The sequence below is a fragment of the Microchirus variegatus genome (assembly GCF_963457635.1).
Source record: "Microchirus variegatus genome assembly, chromosome: 18".
Classification (NCBI taxonomy): Eukaryota; Metazoa; Chordata; class Actinopteri; order Pleuronectiformes; family Soleidae; genus Microchirus; species Microchirus variegatus.
In genome coordinates, this window is record NC_139819.1 from 23,451,867 (window position 1) to 23,468,860 (window position 16,994).

General features: G+C 44.8%; 2 protein-coding genes across 2 annotated transcripts; both read left to right on the forward strand.

The window, feature by feature from the left end:
- Positions 1-721: 721 nt before the first annotated feature.
- Positions 722-5,603, forward strand: LOC310939963 (pre-mRNA splicing regulator USH1G-like; the record flags this gene model as incomplete). The annotated part of the gene is made up of 3 exons (XM_083904850.1): positions 722-885; positions 3,944-4,391; positions 4,776-5,603. 3 exons carry the CDS (start codon positions 722-724, stop codon positions 5,601-5,603), a joined length of 1,440 nt encoding a protein of 479 aa, XP_083760976.1.
- A 2,767-nt stretch (positions 5,604-8,370) lies between these two features.
- On the forward strand, positions 8,371-16,719 carry fads6 (fatty acid desaturase 6; the record flags this gene model as incomplete). Its single annotated transcript, XM_083904686.1, has 6 exons — positions 8,371-8,590; positions 13,090-13,256; positions 13,576-13,756; positions 13,850-14,037; positions 16,247-16,426; positions 16,525-16,719. The coding sequence occupies 6 exons, from the start codon at positions 8,371-8,373 to the stop codon at positions 16,672-16,674; spliced, it is 1,086 nt and encodes a 361-aa protein (XP_083760812.1). The 3' UTR covers positions 16,675-16,719.
- Positions 16,720-16,994: the final 275 nt, after the last annotated feature.

The following is a 16,994-nucleotide window of genomic DNA, read 5'->3' on the forward strand; positions in this document are numbered from 1 at the left end:
AATCTCATAAAAACAGACTTATAACCTGTCCTTAGCTGCTAACCGTAGCTTCACCATAGCTTCTAACCTTAGCCTAACCACAGCTGCTAACCCTGCAGTTAGCCAGTCTAACCATCTGTGAGGTAAGCTAACACGAGAATGTAGCATGAACTAGCTGCTACAAAGTGTGTTTGTTTTGTTCATGAAACATAAAATAAAGTTTGACTGTAGCTGATGCTAAAGCCAAGCTACATGCTAAGCTATTAAGGTAAATATCAGGTGATCTGAATTGGAAGTAATTTGTGTTATTATTATTTTAATATTCGTATTATATATACATGTATTATTTCAGGATTCTTCGTATATGATATATATTTATTAATAATATATATTTTCTGGGACCTTCGGGCTTCCGTAGTTGGTTTGTTTTGGAGTCAGCGGAGCTAATCTATTCATAGGGGGCGTGGCCATTGCAGTAGTAGCCCCGCCTCTCTGAAAACCAGCACGCGCCGTTTCGCCACCTAGCAACCAGCGCTGTCCTCGCGCTGTCCTCGCGCTCTCCAGCAGCAGCAGTCGTCGTGTCGTGTGTCCGCTCCGGACGCGCCGCGTCCCGGGCTAAAAGTTGTCGAAACACCGGGGAGAAGAAGAACCACACGAGCGGAGAAGCTCCATGAGAGCGGCCTCAGAGTGAACCGGAGCCGGGGCTGCGGAGGCAGGAGGCGCCGCCACCGCCGCCGCCGCCATGAACGACCGGTACCACCGGGCTGCCAGCGACGGTTACCTGGACGTGTTGAGGGAGGCGACACGGAAGGAGCTGAACGCCCCGGATGAAGACGGCATGACGCCGACACTGTGGGCCGCGTACCACGGTAACCTGGAGGCGCTGCGGCTCATCGTGGCGAGAGGGTGAGTCCCGAGAGCCGGGGAAGAACCGGGGGAGACCCCGGGGAAGAGCCGGGGAAGAGCCGGGGGAGAACCGGGCAAAGATAACCGGATCATAACTTCACTTTGTCTTTATTTAACCACCACTTTTCTTTTCCGCCATTTTCATCGTAATTAACACTCGAACTCGACCGATTTATCACTTTGGCCGATATATTTAGTTCCTGTTATCAAAATATCATTATCAAATATCACTGAAACTTATATATTATTTTCTATTTTTTATTATTAATTATTTAATACTATTAATTATTAATCACTTTGGCCGATATTTATATATATATTTATTGTATGTTCTCAAAATTTAAGTCTCTGAAACTTGTATATTTTCATTTTTTTTATGTTTGTATTGGTGTTTTCAGAGTCAAACATAAAATACTACTTCATACCTTATTTTTTATAGATATTTTAATGACCTATTTTATGTGTTTAACATTTAATAATAACATAAATATTGGCTCCTGTCACTGATCTAATCAGAGCTGCAGCAGAACAACAGTCGTTCACATCACTGCACACACACTTAAACAGCCTTATTATAGAGAAAGGTCACGCACACACACACACACACACTGACGTCTCTTCATGTAAACAGACTTAAATCAAAGCCTGAACCACAATTAAAATCTTAACCAGGTCCTCAGGTTTAAGTCTACGATCACGTCTTTATTTCACTGTTAGACAGACTTTAACAACAGGAAACTGATATTTGTAAACCACTCACTCTCCCACACCAAAGTCCATAGAGAAAACCAGTGATTCTAACGTCACAGTAGCTGCTGTAGTATTTAGCGCCTGCTCGCTCTTCACATCATCCACTCACTCACACACTGACAGGTTTATAAGGTCAACAGTGACGTGAAGAGCAGCTGAAAGGTCATGATGATGGAGACTTCTTCATCTTCATCGTCTTCATCTTCATCTTCATCTTTGTTTCCTCTTTAAAAGCTTTAGCTTCACTATAAAACATGGGTTTTATGGTACAATACAATAAAAAAAACAACATCTTTGTTTAAGTCGTCACTTTGAGGTTTGTAAACCACTCACTCTCCCACACCAAAGTCCATAGAGAAAACCAGTGATTTTAGCTCACAGGGACACAGGAGCTGCTGGTCCTCTGCTGCCTCGTGTGGTCACTTTGTGTCACTGAGTTAAGTCTAAAGTAAATATCTTAAAAGCTGAATTCACTAAAATCAGTCATTGTAAGTTAGTGATGGAGGCAGCAGTGGATCAACAACTCCTGTGAACTCCTGTGTGCTGTGATGTTAAAATCACTGGTTTACTCTATGGACTTTGGTGTGAGAGAGTGAGTGGTTTACAAACAGTTTTTTGTGAATTAAACCTTTTTGTACCAATAAAATCTACGTCAGTATTAGTGCTATGCTATCTTAAGAACACGTTCACATCTTTATTTCAGTGTTAGACAGACTTTAACAACAGGAAAGGGAAGTTTATAAACCACTCACTCTCCCACACCAAAGTCCATAGAGTAAACCAGTGATTTTAACATCACAGCACACAGGAGTTCACAGGAGTTGTTGATCCACTGCTGCCTCCATCACTAACTTACAATGACTGATTTTAATGAATTCAGCTTTTGAAATATTTCATTTCAAACTCAGTGACACAAAGTGACCACACGAGGCAGCAGAGGACCAGCAGCTCCTGTGTCCCTGTGAGCTAAAATCACTGGTTTTCTCTATGGACTTTGGTGTAGGAGAGTGAGTGGTTTACAAACGTATCTGTATATTCTTGCACTCTGTTACGACTGTGCTATGTTTCTTACGTGATCTTGCTAATGTGAACCTGACAAGTGTTGTTCTAACGTCTTAATGTGTTGTTGTCACACGTTGCCAGAGTGTGGCGCTGCAGAGACACAACACTGAGACGAGGATGATGAAGACGGTGACCCTTCGCCATGGTGTCAGTGTGTGTGTGTGTGTGTGTGTGTGTGTGTGTGTGTGGGATAAATAATGCAGAGTCATGTTTAACCTGCTGCATTTTAATTATTGATCAGGACTTAGTCATGTGGGTGGAGAGAGTAAACAGGAAGGGGCGTGTACTACAAACAACACTGTTTATAAAGTGTGTTCATTTATCAGACTTTATTTATAAAGCACTGTTTTTGTCACTTTGTAACCACTCACTCTCCCACACCAAAGTCACTCACTCTCCCACACCAAAGTCCATAGAGTAAACCAGTGATTTTAACATCACAGCACACAGGAGTTCACAGGAGTTGTTGATCCACTGCTGCCTCCATCACTAACTTACAATGACTGATTTTAGTGAATTCAGCTTTAAAAATATTTACTTTAGACTTAACTCAGTGACACAAAGTGACCACACGAGGCAGCAGAGGACCAGCAGCTCCTGTGTCCCTGTGAGCTAAAATCACTGGTTTTCTCTATGGACTTTGGTGTGGGAGAGTGAGTGGTTTACAAACTTCAGTTTCCTGTTGTTAAAGTCTGTCTAACAGTGAAATAGAGACGTGATCGTGTTCTTAAAGACGTCGCAGACTTAAACTGATCTGGATTTTATGAGATAAGTCTTTTGTTCAGTAGCTAAAATCTGTTTTTCCAGCACATCAGAATAAGATAATCACAGAAATCCAGTAAGGATATTAAATAGTTTGCTCTAGACGGCGGTAAATCACCAGTCGTTTATTATCCCCCCAACGGAAAATGTGATTGTAGCCAGGACGCATGGTCATAAAAGACAACACTGTACGACAGACGATCTGTGTAAACACACAAGATCAATTCAAATAATCACACAAAAGAACAGGAAAAACAGGGTCAGGTATATGTGAAATTCACGAGACTGAATGGTAAATATGGTAAAGTGCATCGTTAACCGCTAATTCAGAGTGATTATTGGGAAAAACCCAGTGGCTACATCCACAAATATTGATTGTTTGTCATGAAGATAAACAATCTGGTTTGTAAGGATTAGCGACTAAAATCCCTTGAACAATCAAATATTGTGGCGATCCAACATGGCGTCTTGTCCCCTCCTCCAGCGGCGATCCGGACAGGTGCGACATCTGGGGGAACACGCCGCTCCACCTGGCGGCAGCTAACGGTCACCACAACTGCCTGTCCTTCCTGGTGGCGTTCGGCGCCAACGCGTGGTGTCTGGACAACGACTACCACACACCGCTGGACATGGCCGCCGCCAAGGGCCACATGGACTGCGTGCGCTACCTGGACTCCATCGCCGCCAAGCAGATCACCCTCAACCCCAAGCTGGTCGGCAAACTCAAGGACCGGGCGTTCCGCGCCGCCGAGCGACGGATCAAGGACTGCGCCAAGCTGCAGAGGAGGCACCGCGAGCGCATGGAGAGGAAGTTCATGAAGGACTCGGCGGCGCTGGACAACCTGGATGCTATTAGCTTCTCTAGCTACACAAGCGGCAGCACGCTGAGTCGCAACTTCAACACGGTCACCTCCAACATGCCATACTCACAGGTTCGACGTCCTCTGTGACACCAATTTGTTATTGTTAAAACGAGGATGTCCAAACTGCCAAAGTCAGGGTTTGGTCAAGTTTAGACAAATTAAACGGCTAAAGTTAAGCGAATTTGTGTCGACCGGAAGGTTCTCCTTCATCCAGGTCCTTGTCATCTTCAGTTGTCCGCTGTAGGCTACTGGACTAGCTTGAGTTCAGGCTTCTTCTGAAGGTACTTCAGTTCTGAAGTTGACCAGAAGATTTGTTAAATTTAGTTAGAACATACGAGGTCCTCGATCGAGAGAACCTGGGTCTTTTTGCCGTACGTCAACAATGCTACCCACTCTGCCGAGAACAGAGATTCTACTCTGAGAAACCTCACCAGGTTCCTTCTTTCTTCCCAGGCCGCTCTCCACTCCACCGCCAAGGGCAAGGCCAAGATCCAGAAGAAGCTGGAGAAGAAGAAGCAGGTGGACGGAACGTTCAAGATCTACGAGGAGGGCAGGAAAAGTGTGCGCTCGCTGTCCGGGCTGCAGCTCGGCAGCGACGTCATGTTCCTCAAACAGGGAACCTACGCCAACCCCAGGGAGAAGTTGCGCCTCAACGTACGCTACATGTTCGCCCGCGACGACCACGACGGCGACGACGCGGACACCATCTCCCGCGCCATGAGCGACCCAGGCCTCCACGACGCCGCGTACTCGGAGATCAGCGGCGACTCGGGTCGGGATTCTCTGTTCACTCGCCCCGGCCTCGGCACCATGGTGTTCAGGAGGAACTATCTGAGTCGCAGTATGTTTGGAATCGGAGCTCAGGACGAAGGCAGCGTAGCAGGAAGTGAACCCGTGGGCCGAGCGCCCAACGTCCGCCTCCGCGGACACCTGCCCCGCCCCCCTCTCAGTGTGGACGGGGACAGTATCGGCAGCGCTCTGAGCCTCCAAGAGAGGAACCTGCAGGAGTTACCGTGGGAGGAGACGGACCTCGGGCTGGACAAGGACCAGGATCCGGAGAACAGTCCTCTGGAGACCTTCTTGGCCTCGCAGAGCCTCGGTGAGTTCATGACCATCTTCAGGAGGGAGAAGATCGACCTGGCTGCTCTGCTGCTTTGTTCCGATCGCGATTTGTCCAGCGTCCACGTCCCTTTAGGACCCAGGAAGAAACTGCTGGACGCCTGTAAGAGACGTCTGGACACTTTGGACGAACCAGAAGCCATTGAAGACACTGAGCTTTGACTGACAGCCAGGAATAATCCAGATTTGACTTCATTAGTAACCTAACGCGATTCTGGGAGGGTTTTACTCAACATCTTGGAAGCATGAGATTATAATCCACTGTAACTTCTGAATCCACGACATCTGGATCAAATTCACCCAACTTTACCAAAGCAGCCACAATCCCAGAGTCTAGTTGGTCAAGGACTTTAATCTGGATTAAAATGGTCCACCTTTGGAAATTCAAAATGTATAAATTTAGGAAAATTCTAGGAAACCCATCCTACCTTGTTGATGTTTTTAAAAGCACAATTAAAAGCACATGGTTGAGATTACTAAAACACTGGATTACCAGGACACTAATGTGGAGTCTAGATTATTGGAATAAAGATTATTGGCAAAGTTTCTAATTTAAAAAATGCTCAGTCCGCCATGTTGAAAATGTATTTAATCCCTTAAATAATCCACTGGAACAGTGTCAACAACCCACAGCAAAATATAAGTTATTAAAACTTTATATCTTTGTTGACATTTTGTTCCTGTAATCCAGTGTTAATCTGCATGGATCAGAATAATCCTAATTTGTTCTCCAAATCTCACACAAACACACACAAAAAAAACAAATACTGAAGGTGTAATCCCATTCAATCAGTTATCAATATGTTTTAATCCCATGACTGAGAACGGCTGAGCTTGTCTGACTGGCTGAACGGCGCCATCTTGTGGCGTTTTTAGGAGAGGATTTTAGAGCTGAAGGTCATTTTAGGAGCATGACATAATCTCAACTGGACATATATTCTATTATCACATCAGTGAGTTAATCTGAACGTCGTTGTTGTTTCAGTTTCACGACTTCACAGAACTACAGATATTCTACAGTGCAGTTGCAGCGGTGGAACCACAGGGGGCAGTGTTACAGTGAGCTTCTGTGAGAGTGAGGCTGAGCATGAATGATGAAGGATATTTAAATTAAGAAATGTTGTTTTTGTAATATTTATGAAAATGTATCTGCAAATGTAACTGTGTTTTTAATAAAATCAAGTGAAATGTATTATTGATTGATTTGAAAAAACTTGTTGGCACCGTTAGCATAAATACAACTACTTCCTACAACTTCTAGCATTGAAACATGATAGCATTGAAGCATGTCAGTGATTTGTGCTAAGATTCTGAGATGATGCTAAAGTTAGCATGTTGAAAAGTAAACTTGAGCACTATATACTGTACTAAAACATCACCATGTACAAAGCAAAGTTCTGATTTATACAAAAAATTGCATCTTAAAAGTACATACAAGCATGTTAAAAGCAGAATTCTTTGATATTTGTGCTAAATTTGCATATTTTAAAGTAAAATTCAGTAATGTATACTAAAACTAGCCTGTTTAAAAGTACAATACAGTAATAAATGCCAAGATTTGAAAGTATAATTCAGTGATATACGCTTAGATTAGCACGTTTGAAGGTAAAATTCGGTGGCATCTGCTAAAACTAGCATGTTTAAGAGTAAGCACCAGCGCTATATGCTAAAATTACCATGTTTAAAAGTAAACATCAGGGATATATGTTAAAATTAGCATGTGTAAAAGTTTACATTAGCGATATATGCTATAATTAGCATGTTTAAAAGTAAACATTAGCAATGTATACTGTAATTAGCATGTTTAAAAGTAAACATCAGGGATATATGCTAAAATTAGCATGTGTAAAAGTTTACATTAGCTATATTTGCTATGATTAGCATGTTTAAAAATAATCATCAGTGACATGCTGAAATGATCGTTTAAGTAAACCTCAGTGTTTAAAAGTAAATGTCAGTGTTAAAAAGTAATCATTAGCGATGTATGCTATAATTAGCATGTTTAAAAGTAAACATTAGCGATGTATGCTATAATTAGCATGTTTAAAAGTAAACATTAGCGATGTATGCTATAATTAGCATGTTTAAAAGTAATCATTAGCGATGTATGCTATAATTAGCATGTTTAAAAGTAAACATTAGCGATGTATGCTATAATTAGCATGTTGAAAAGTAAACATTAGCGATGTATGCTATAATTAGCATGTTTAAAAGTAAACCTTAGCGATGTATGCTATGTTTAGCATGTTCAAAAGTAAACATCAGTGTTTAAAAGTAAACATTAGCGATGTATGCTATAAATAGCACGTTTTAAAGTAAACATCAGTGTTTAGAAGTGTGTGTGTTTACCAGGTCATGTCATGTTTGTGCAGACATGAAATACGATAGCGTCGGCTGGTGTTGGTTTTTATTCGCAGTGCTAAGACGCGTACGCTAGCGCCGTATTAAGTGTCCGCTGTTCCTGATAAAGTGAGCGTACGTGACATTCCTGAGCAGCAGCAGCGTCTTTGACCTCAGTGAGTAGACGCCGTTAATCCTCTGCTCAGGCCTTTTCTCTCCCTCTGCTTTCCCAGGACGTTTGCCAAGGTTACAGTGATGGAGGGAGGGAGGAGGAGGAGGAGGAGGAGGAGGAGGGAGACAAAGACACAGGAGGAGAAGGACATGCAGAATGTATGAGACACCAGAGGAGGGAGGAGTTTAATCTGAGCTGCTGCAGTTTGTTTGGATCTGAACGAGAAGACGAAACATTTTCCAACGCATTCCAGTGCTGCTGGAGTGGAAGAGGAGTCAGCTGACGAGGGGAGGGGCCAGGGGGGCGGGGCCAGGGGGCGGGGCTTCCGTCACAATTACTCCACGCCGACGAGCACTTTGGTAACAGCTGAGCTGAACCTGTGAACTCTAGAGTCAGAGCTGAGCTTCAGGAGGAGACATGGACCATGTTCCAGAGGAGTGGAGGAGGAGGAGGAGCGAGGAGATGATGGTGAAGGGTGGAGGTGCAGGTGGAGGTGGAGGTGAGGAGGTGGACAAGGAGACGCTGATGATGGAGCTGACCAAGCTGGTGCAGAAGATGGTGAGAGAGAGCAGCTGGTGGGAGAAGAGAGGCGTCGACTGCAGCATCCTGACCGCAGCTTTCCTGTGTCTGCCGCCAGGTAACACACACACACACACACACACAGAGCAGGGTCAGAGGTCAGAGGTCAGAGGTCGCCGCTCTGAAACATCCTGGATCTGGGAATTTAACAGAACGTCAAACACAGATGTTTGTCCTTGTAAAACTTCCTGTTATTAAACTGATTCAGCAGCACAGATAAGAGTCAAAACATGTTCAGATGATAAACAGTCAAATAAAACCATTAAAAAGTAGACAAAACAAATAGCAAATGCTGAAATTAGCATCTGAAAAGTAAAATGTCAGAGAGGTATGCCACAATTTGCATGGTAAATGGTAAATGCTAAAATTAGCATGTTGTAAAGTACAATTATGTGATACACGCTAAAATTAGCATGTTGAAAAGTACAATTCAGAGAGATATGCTAAAATTAGCACGTTTAAAAGTACAATTATGTGGTAAATGCTAAAATTAGCATGTTGAAAAGTACAATTATGTGGTATACACGCTAAACTTAGCATGTTGTTGAGTACAATTATGAGATACACGCTAAAATTAGCATGTTGAAAAGTACAATTCAGAGACATATGCTAAAATTAGCACATTTAAAAGTACAATTATGTGGTAAATGCTAATATTAGCATGTTCAAAAGTGCAATTCAAAGAGATCGATCTCACGTCTGTCAGAACGTTCCTCTCTCACTCACACTCACTCACACTCACTCACACACACACACACACACACACACACTCTCTCTCTCACACACACACACTCACACACACTCACACACACACACACTCTCTCTCACACACACACACACACACTCATGGTGAGAGTGAGCTTCAGGGATACAGTGTCTCTTCATGCTGTGGCCAAAAACAATCTTGTGCTCAAATGTTTCTGATGTCACAACATGAACCGTCTCCATGGTAACCGTGGATCTGGGTCAGTGACTGACCTGAGGTCAGGGCCGAGGTTCATTGTCCTTCAGGTCACTCCATCAGTGGACGTGACGACTGAGCTTCAGTAATCCAGTCTCTGTAATACAGTAAACAAGACCCTGTAATCCAGATTTGTAATCCAGTCTCTGTAATCCAGACTCGATAATCCAGTCTCTGTAATCCAGTAATCCAGACTCTGTTATCCAGTAATCCAGACCCTGTAATCCAGATTTGTAGTCCAGTCTCTGTAATCCAGACTCGATAAACCAGTCTCTGTAATCCAGTAATCCATATTTATAATCCAGTCTCTGCAATCCAGTAATCCTGACTCTGTAATCCAGTAATCCAGACTATGCAATCCAGTAATCCTGACTCTGTAATCCAGTAATCCAGACTATGTAATCCAGTAATCCTGACTCTGTAATCCAGTAATCCAGACTATGCAATCCAGTAATCCTGACTCTGTAATCCAGTAATCCAGACTATGTAATCCAGTAATCCTGACTCTGTAATCCAGTAATCCAGACTATGCAATCCAGTAATCCTGACTCTGTAATCCAATAATCCTGACTCTGTAATCCAGTAATCCAGACTATGTAATCCAGACTCTTCAGAGCTGCTGTAAAACACTGGGTAGAAAGGCAGGTCATCTTCCAACTTGGAATCTGAGTTTTCAAGTTGGAATTCAGAGAAAATTCCGAGTTCTAGTCAGACTAACATGTTTACATGTCACGAAGAAAACTGAATTACTGTCTTAGTCTGACTAACATCAGACCTTGAAGAGGAATGTAAACACACTGAGTGTGTGGGTTAGCTTCATGAGCAGCAGCAGCATAAGCAGCAGCAGCAGCAGCAGCTTCAGTCTCTGAGCTTCATTACACTCATTAACTTAAAATAGGCTGCTTTGAAATCGGAGTTGTGATGAGTTTTATTGAGTTAAGTCGAGAATGTGTGACTTTAAACCTGAACGTCTCATGAATGTTTTAGTGTCACCATGACCATGACTCCACCATGACTCCACCATCGTCATGGTGGAGTCATGGTGATGGTGGAGTCATGGTGATGGTTAAAGCTCTGTGTTTGTGTGTTTTCATCTAAATAAATAACAACAGCAGAAGACGCTGACATCATGAGCTGAGATGGTGTCGTCTCCAGAGACAGATCAGGTTTCATTTGTTCACCTGATCGTCCTGAACTATGCTGAGCTGCTGCTGCTGCTGCTGCTTATGCTTATGCTGCTGCTGCTGCTTATTCTGCTGCTGCTTATTCTGCTGCTGCTGCTGTGATGACTGAGTGAATGCTCTGAGTCTCTGGGTCTGATACTTTAGACCAGAATCTAAATTTACCACCTATTTACATTTACTGGAGAATTACACTGATGGACAGACAGGTAGGGAGGAAGGAAGGTAAGTAAGAAGGCAGGTAGCTAGCTAGCTAGGTAAGTCAGAAGGTAGGTAGGTAGGTAGGTAGGTAGGTAGGTAGGTAGGTAGGTAGGTAGGTAGGTAGGTAGGTAGGTAGGTAGGTAGGTAGGTAGGTAGGTAGGTAGGTTGGTAAGAAGGCAGGTAGCTAGCTAGCTAGGTAAGTCAGAAGGTAGGTAGGTAGGTAGGTAGGTAGGTAGGTAGGTAGGTAGGTAGGTAGGTAGGTAGGTAGGTAGGTAGCTAGCTAGGTAGCTAGCTAGGTAAGTCAGAAGCTAGTTAGGTAGGTCAGAAGGTAGGTAGCTAGCTAGCTAGGTAAGTCAGAAGGTAGGTAGGTAGGTAGGTAGGTAGGTAGGTAGGTAGGTAGGTAGGTAGGTAGGTAGGTAGGTAGGTAGGTAGGTAGGTAGGTAAGTAAGAAGGCAGGTAGCTAGCTAGGTAAGTCAGAAGCTAGTTAGGTAGGTCAGAAGGTAGGTAGCTAGCTAGCTAGGTAAGTCAGAAGGTAGGTAGGTAGGTAGGTAGGTAGGTAGGTAGGTAGGTAGGTAGGTAGGTAGGTAGGTAGGTAAGAAGGCAGGTAGCTAGCTAGCTAGGTAAGTCAGAAGGTAGGTAGGTAGGTAGGTAGGTAGGTAGGTAGGTAGGTAGGTAGGTAGGTAGGTAGGTAAGAAGGCAGGTAGCTAGCTAGCTAGGTAAGTCAGAAGGTAGGTAGGTAGGTAGGTAGGTAGGAAGGTAGGTAGGTAGGTAGGTAGGTAGGTAGGTAGGTAGGTAGGTAGCTAGGTAGCTAGGTAGGTAGGTAAGTAAGAAGGCAGGTAGCTAGCTAGGTAAGTCAGAAGCTAGTTAGGTAGGTCAGAAGGTAGGTAGCTAGCTAGCTAGGTAAGTCAGAAGGTAGGTAGGTAGGTAGGTTGGTAAGAAGGCAGGTAGCTAGCTAGCTAGGTAAGTCAGAAGGTAGGTAGGTAGGTAGGTAGGTAGGTAGGTAGGTAGGTAGGTAGGTAGGTAGGTAGGTAGGTAGGTAGGTAGCTAGCTAGGTAGCTAGCTAGGTAAGTCAGAAGCTAGTTAGGTAGGTCAGAAGGTAGGTAGCTAGCTAGCTAGGTAAGTCAGAAGGTAGGTAGGTAGGTAGGTAGGTAGGTAGGTAGGTAGGTAGGTAGGTAGGTAGGTAGGTAGGTAGGTAGGTAGGTAGGTAGGTAGGTAAGTAAGAAGGCAGGTAGCTAGCTAGGTAAGTCAGAAGCTAGTTAGGTAGGTCAGAAGGTAGGTAGCTAGCTAGCTAGGTAAGTCAGAAGGTAGGTAGGTAGGTAGGTAGGTAGGTAGGTAGGTAGGTAGGTAGGTAGGTAGGTAAGAAGGCAGGTAGCTAGCTAGCTAGGTAAGTCAGAAGGTAGGTAGGTAGGTAGGTAGGTAGGTAGGTAGGTAGGTAGGTAGGTAGGTAAGAAGGCAGGTAGCTAGCTAGCTAGGTAAGTCAGAAGGTAGGTAGGTAGGTAGGTAGGTAGGAAGGTAGGTAGGTAGGTAGGTAGGTAGGTAGGTAGGTAGGTAGGTAGCTAGGTAGCTAGGTAGGTAGGTAAGTAAGAAGGCAGGTAGCTAGCTAGGTAAGTCAGAAGCTAGTTAGGTAGGTCAGAAGGTAGGTAGCTAGCTAGCTAGGTAAGTCAGAAGGTAGGTAGGTAGGTAGGTAGGTAGGTAGGTAGGTAAGAAGGCAGGTAGCTAGCTAGCTAGGTAAGTCAGAAGCTAGTTAGGTAGGTCAGAAGGTAGGTAGCTAGCTAGCTAGGTAAGTCAGAAGGTAGGTAGGTAGGTAGGTAGGTAGGTAGGTAGGTAGGTAGGTAGGTAGGTAGGTAGCTAGGTAGGTAGGTAAGTAAGAAGGCAGGTAGCTAGCTAGGTAAGTCAGAAGCTAGTTAGGTAGGTCAGAAGGTAGGTAGCTAGCTAGCTAGGTAAGTCAGAAGGTAGGTAGGTAGGTAGGTAGGTAGGTAGGTAGGTAGGTAGGTAGGTAGGTAGGTAAGAAGGCAGGTAGCTAGCTAGCTAGGTAAGTCAGAAGCTAGTTAGGTAGGTAGCTAGCTAGCTATCTAGCTAGGTAGGTAAGTCAGAAGGTAGGTAGAAGATAGATTGGTAAGGTAAGTAGATGACCAGGTCAGTTGGACGATGTAAAGAAATTGTTACTCTCATGTAGTTTATTCCGTAATAATCTGGCTCCTCCTTCTTCTACAGCCTTCCTGCTGCTCTCCTCCTCTCAGATCCTCTGCTTCCTTGTGGGCGTGGTCTTGATGGCGGTGGCTCACGGCGTCATCACCATCAAAGGGACGCATTTGGCGAGTCACGGAGCGCTGAGCGAGTCGCAGACCTGGACCAAGATCTGGGCCGTCTTCTTCATCGAGGTGAGCGTGCATGAATGAATGAATGAATGAATGAATGAATGAATGAAGAACTTTTTGGATCTGTGTAGAACAGGAAGTTGCTAACAGAAGGACAAGATTACAGATTAATCTGTAAAAACAAAGCATTGATTGTCGTCACATATACGACCCAATATTTACAGGAGTGTCCAGAGGATCAGGGTTAAATCATCATGTATATGTATATGACTTTTACCTTTAGCCTGTTAGCCTGTTAGCCGCTAATCAAAGCAAACTGGGCGTTTCATGCTGTGTATGACCCTGTGTGTGTGTGTGTGTGTGTGTGTGTGTGTGTGTGTAGATCTGCGGCTCGTTCTCGGCGAGGGCCGGCATTCAGGGTCACATAAAGATGCATCACGCTCACACTAACGTGGTCGGACTGGGCGACTCCAGCGTGTGGAAGGTTCCATTCCTGCCTCGCAGCGTTTACCTGTTCGTCGCCCCGCTCAGCGTTCCGCTCATCACTCCGTTGGTGGCGTTCGGTAACGACAGAAGAACACGTCGCTGAGCTCCACTGAGCTTTTATTTTTGAAGGTTTCCTCTGATTGTCTGTGACTGTGTGTGTGTGTTTGCAGCTCAGCTCAGAGGTCAGTCTTTGGCGCTTGTGTCCAGAACCGTCCTCATGGTGGCGCTGGGGTTCTTCTCTCAGTTCTGGCTCCTGGTCCACGTCTCTGGGTTCAGGTCGACTGTCACGGCCTTGTTGTGTATGTTCACCTGCAGAGCTGCGTTCTCTGTGCCGTACATACACGTCAACATTTTCCAGGTAAGAAAGAACACGTCCTTAATATATATATATATACATATATATATATGTATATATATGTATATATATATAGGACATTTATTTTAATACTTTTTATTTCATCACATTTAAAATCTTAAGTTAAGTTTGTGGCAGAAAAGAAAAAGAATGGTGTTTTTACCATTAACTTAACTGCTAACACTTACCTTAGCTGCTAACACTTAGACTTAGCTGCTAACCCTAACCTCAGCTGCTAACCTTAGCTCCAGCTGCTAACCCTAACCTTTACCACAAGCTCTGACCTGAGCCACTAACTCTGGCCTTAGCTGCTAACCCTAACTTCAGCTGCTAACATTTACCTTAGCCACTATTCTGGCCTCAGCTGCTAACCCTAACTTCCGCTGCTAACATTTACCTTAGCCACTATTCTGGCCTCAGCTCCTAAAAATGTACCTTAGCTACTAACTCAGGCCTGAGCTGCTAACCCTAAATTCAGCTGCTAATATTGACCTTAGCTACTAACACTGGCCTTAGATGCTAACCAAAACATCAGTGCTAAGCCTTACCTTCCACACTAACCCTGACCTACGTTGCTAACCCTAACTTCAGCTGCTAACATTTACCTTAGCCACTATTCTGGCCTCAGCTGCTAACATTTACGTTAGCTACAAACCCTGACCTTAGCTGCTAACATTTACCTTAGCCACTATTCTGGCCTCAGCTGCTAACCCTAACTTCCGCTGCTAACATTTACCTTAGCCACTATTCTGGCCTCAGCTCCTAAAAATGTACCTTAGCTACTAACTCAGGCCTGAGCTGCTAACCCAAAATTCAGCTGCTAATATTGACCTTAGCTACTAACACTGGCCTTAGATGCTAACCAAAACATCAGTGCTAAGCCTTACCTTCACCACTAACCCTGACCTACGTTGCTAACCCTAACTTCAGCTGCTAACCTTTACCTTAGCTACAAACCCTAACCTTAGCTGCTAACCCTTACCTTAGCTGCTAACTCTGAACTTAGCTGCTAACCATAACTTCAGATGCCAACATTTACCTTAGCCACAAATTCTAACCTTAGCTGCTAACATTTACCTTAACCCCTAATGCTGACCTAAGTTGCTAACCCTAACTTCAGCTGCTAACCTTTAACTTAGCTGCTAACTCTGGCTTTAGCTGCTAACCCTAACTTTTCTCCAGGAGAAAATGAATCTTAAATTAAAGTTTGGGAAAATTCAGCACATTTCTGGGGACCCAAACAAAACTCCTCCGACCCACGTGTGGGTCCTGAGCCAGGGTTTGAGAACCACTGTGTTGAACGCAGCTTTGTGTTCTCACGTCTTCAGTGAGTTAAAGCGATCCGTGCCTGATTTTCCCACAATCTCACAGGTCATTGTTCATTGTTCTGATCAAAGCGTGTGAAGGTGGATTATGAGACGACATGAGGTCAAAGGTCGGACGTGGGGAGCGTGTTTGTTCTCTGTGGGGGGTCACAGTCAGAACCTGGTCCTGGCTTCTGTCCCATGTGAACCAGATCACCTGATTCTCGTAGTTTTAACGTGAAACCAAAACAAATGTTGATTTTGGAGGTCGTGACAATGAAAGTGACCCTGAACGTCGCCCTGCTGCAGTTATTCTGAGAATGTGTTGTTGTTGTTGTTGTTGTGTTTTTATCAGAATCCTCGAAGATAACGTTGTTTTGTGAACATTTTAACAAAGTTCTAAGGACCTTCAGTGGCCAAGATAAGGGTTAGCAGCTGAAGTTAGCGGCTAAGTCACGGGGCTGGGGCTGTTGATTTGAACATTTCTAGGGGGCGCTGTGTTTCCATAGATCAGTCCTGCAGGTGCTAATGTTGACGATGTCGCAATGTTCCTGCGTTTTTAATCGTCCTTTGGCCGTTTTCTAGCGATCAGTTCTGTGTTTTTTAGAAAGCGTCGCACCTCTGCTGCCCCCTAGTGTCCTCACACTGTAAATGAACCTGCGGTGAAACTGAAAATAATGTCAAACCTTGGCACTATGGCACAATAGGATCTGCTAGGGTCCACTAGGGTCTGCTTGGGTCCACTAGAGTCTGCTTGGGTCCACTAGAGTCTGCTAGGGTTTTCAAGCGTCCTTTGTCCGTTTTCTGGCGATCAGATCAGAAACAGTTCTGTGGTTTTTAGAAAGCCTCGCACCACTGCTGCCCACTAGTGTCCTCACACTGTAAATGAACCTGTCAAACCTTGGCAGCACATCGGCCTCCCCATGTTCTCGCCGACGCGTCGACCCAAGCGGATCTACCAGATGAGCCACGGCGTCCTGAACTTACCCAGAAACCCTGTGCTGGACTGGATCTTCGGACACTCGCTCATCAACTGCCACGTGGAGCATCATCTCTTCCCCTTCCTGTCTGACAACATGTGTTTGAAGGTACTGCTCGGGTCCACCACGCTGCCCCCTAGTTGCTCCTCCGTGAGTTATTCGATGGTTTGATCGCTGACTGACTTGCGTCTCTTCGTCGTCTCCAGGTCAAACCGCTCGTGTCCAAGTTCCTGAGCGAGAAGCAGCTTCCGTACCAGGAGGACTCTTACCTGTGCCGCCTCAGCGTCTTCTTCCACAGGTACCAGGAGCTCATGGTGTTTGCTCCTCCCATCACAGAGCTGGTGGGCGTGCAGTGACCGCTAACGCTAAGGACTGCTAATGCTAAGGACTGCCGGGTACAAAAGCACAAGCTCCCGTGATCAGAGACGTTTCTGCTGATTCTCCGCGACGTCCAAGGTTTGAACTCTCGTCTGCACTCGAACACCCAACGCAAACCGTTTGTTTCCTCACGTTACGCCCATGTTTTTTTCTTTTGCATCGGGGGAAAAAGAACTGGGTTTGAATCCCCTGGTGTGCCCCTGAGCAAGGCACCCAATCCCCATCGCTCGTTGATAATTTCACACTCCCAAAATAAAATCGACTCCAGCCACAAGGGCGCCACATCGAGTTTTCTCTT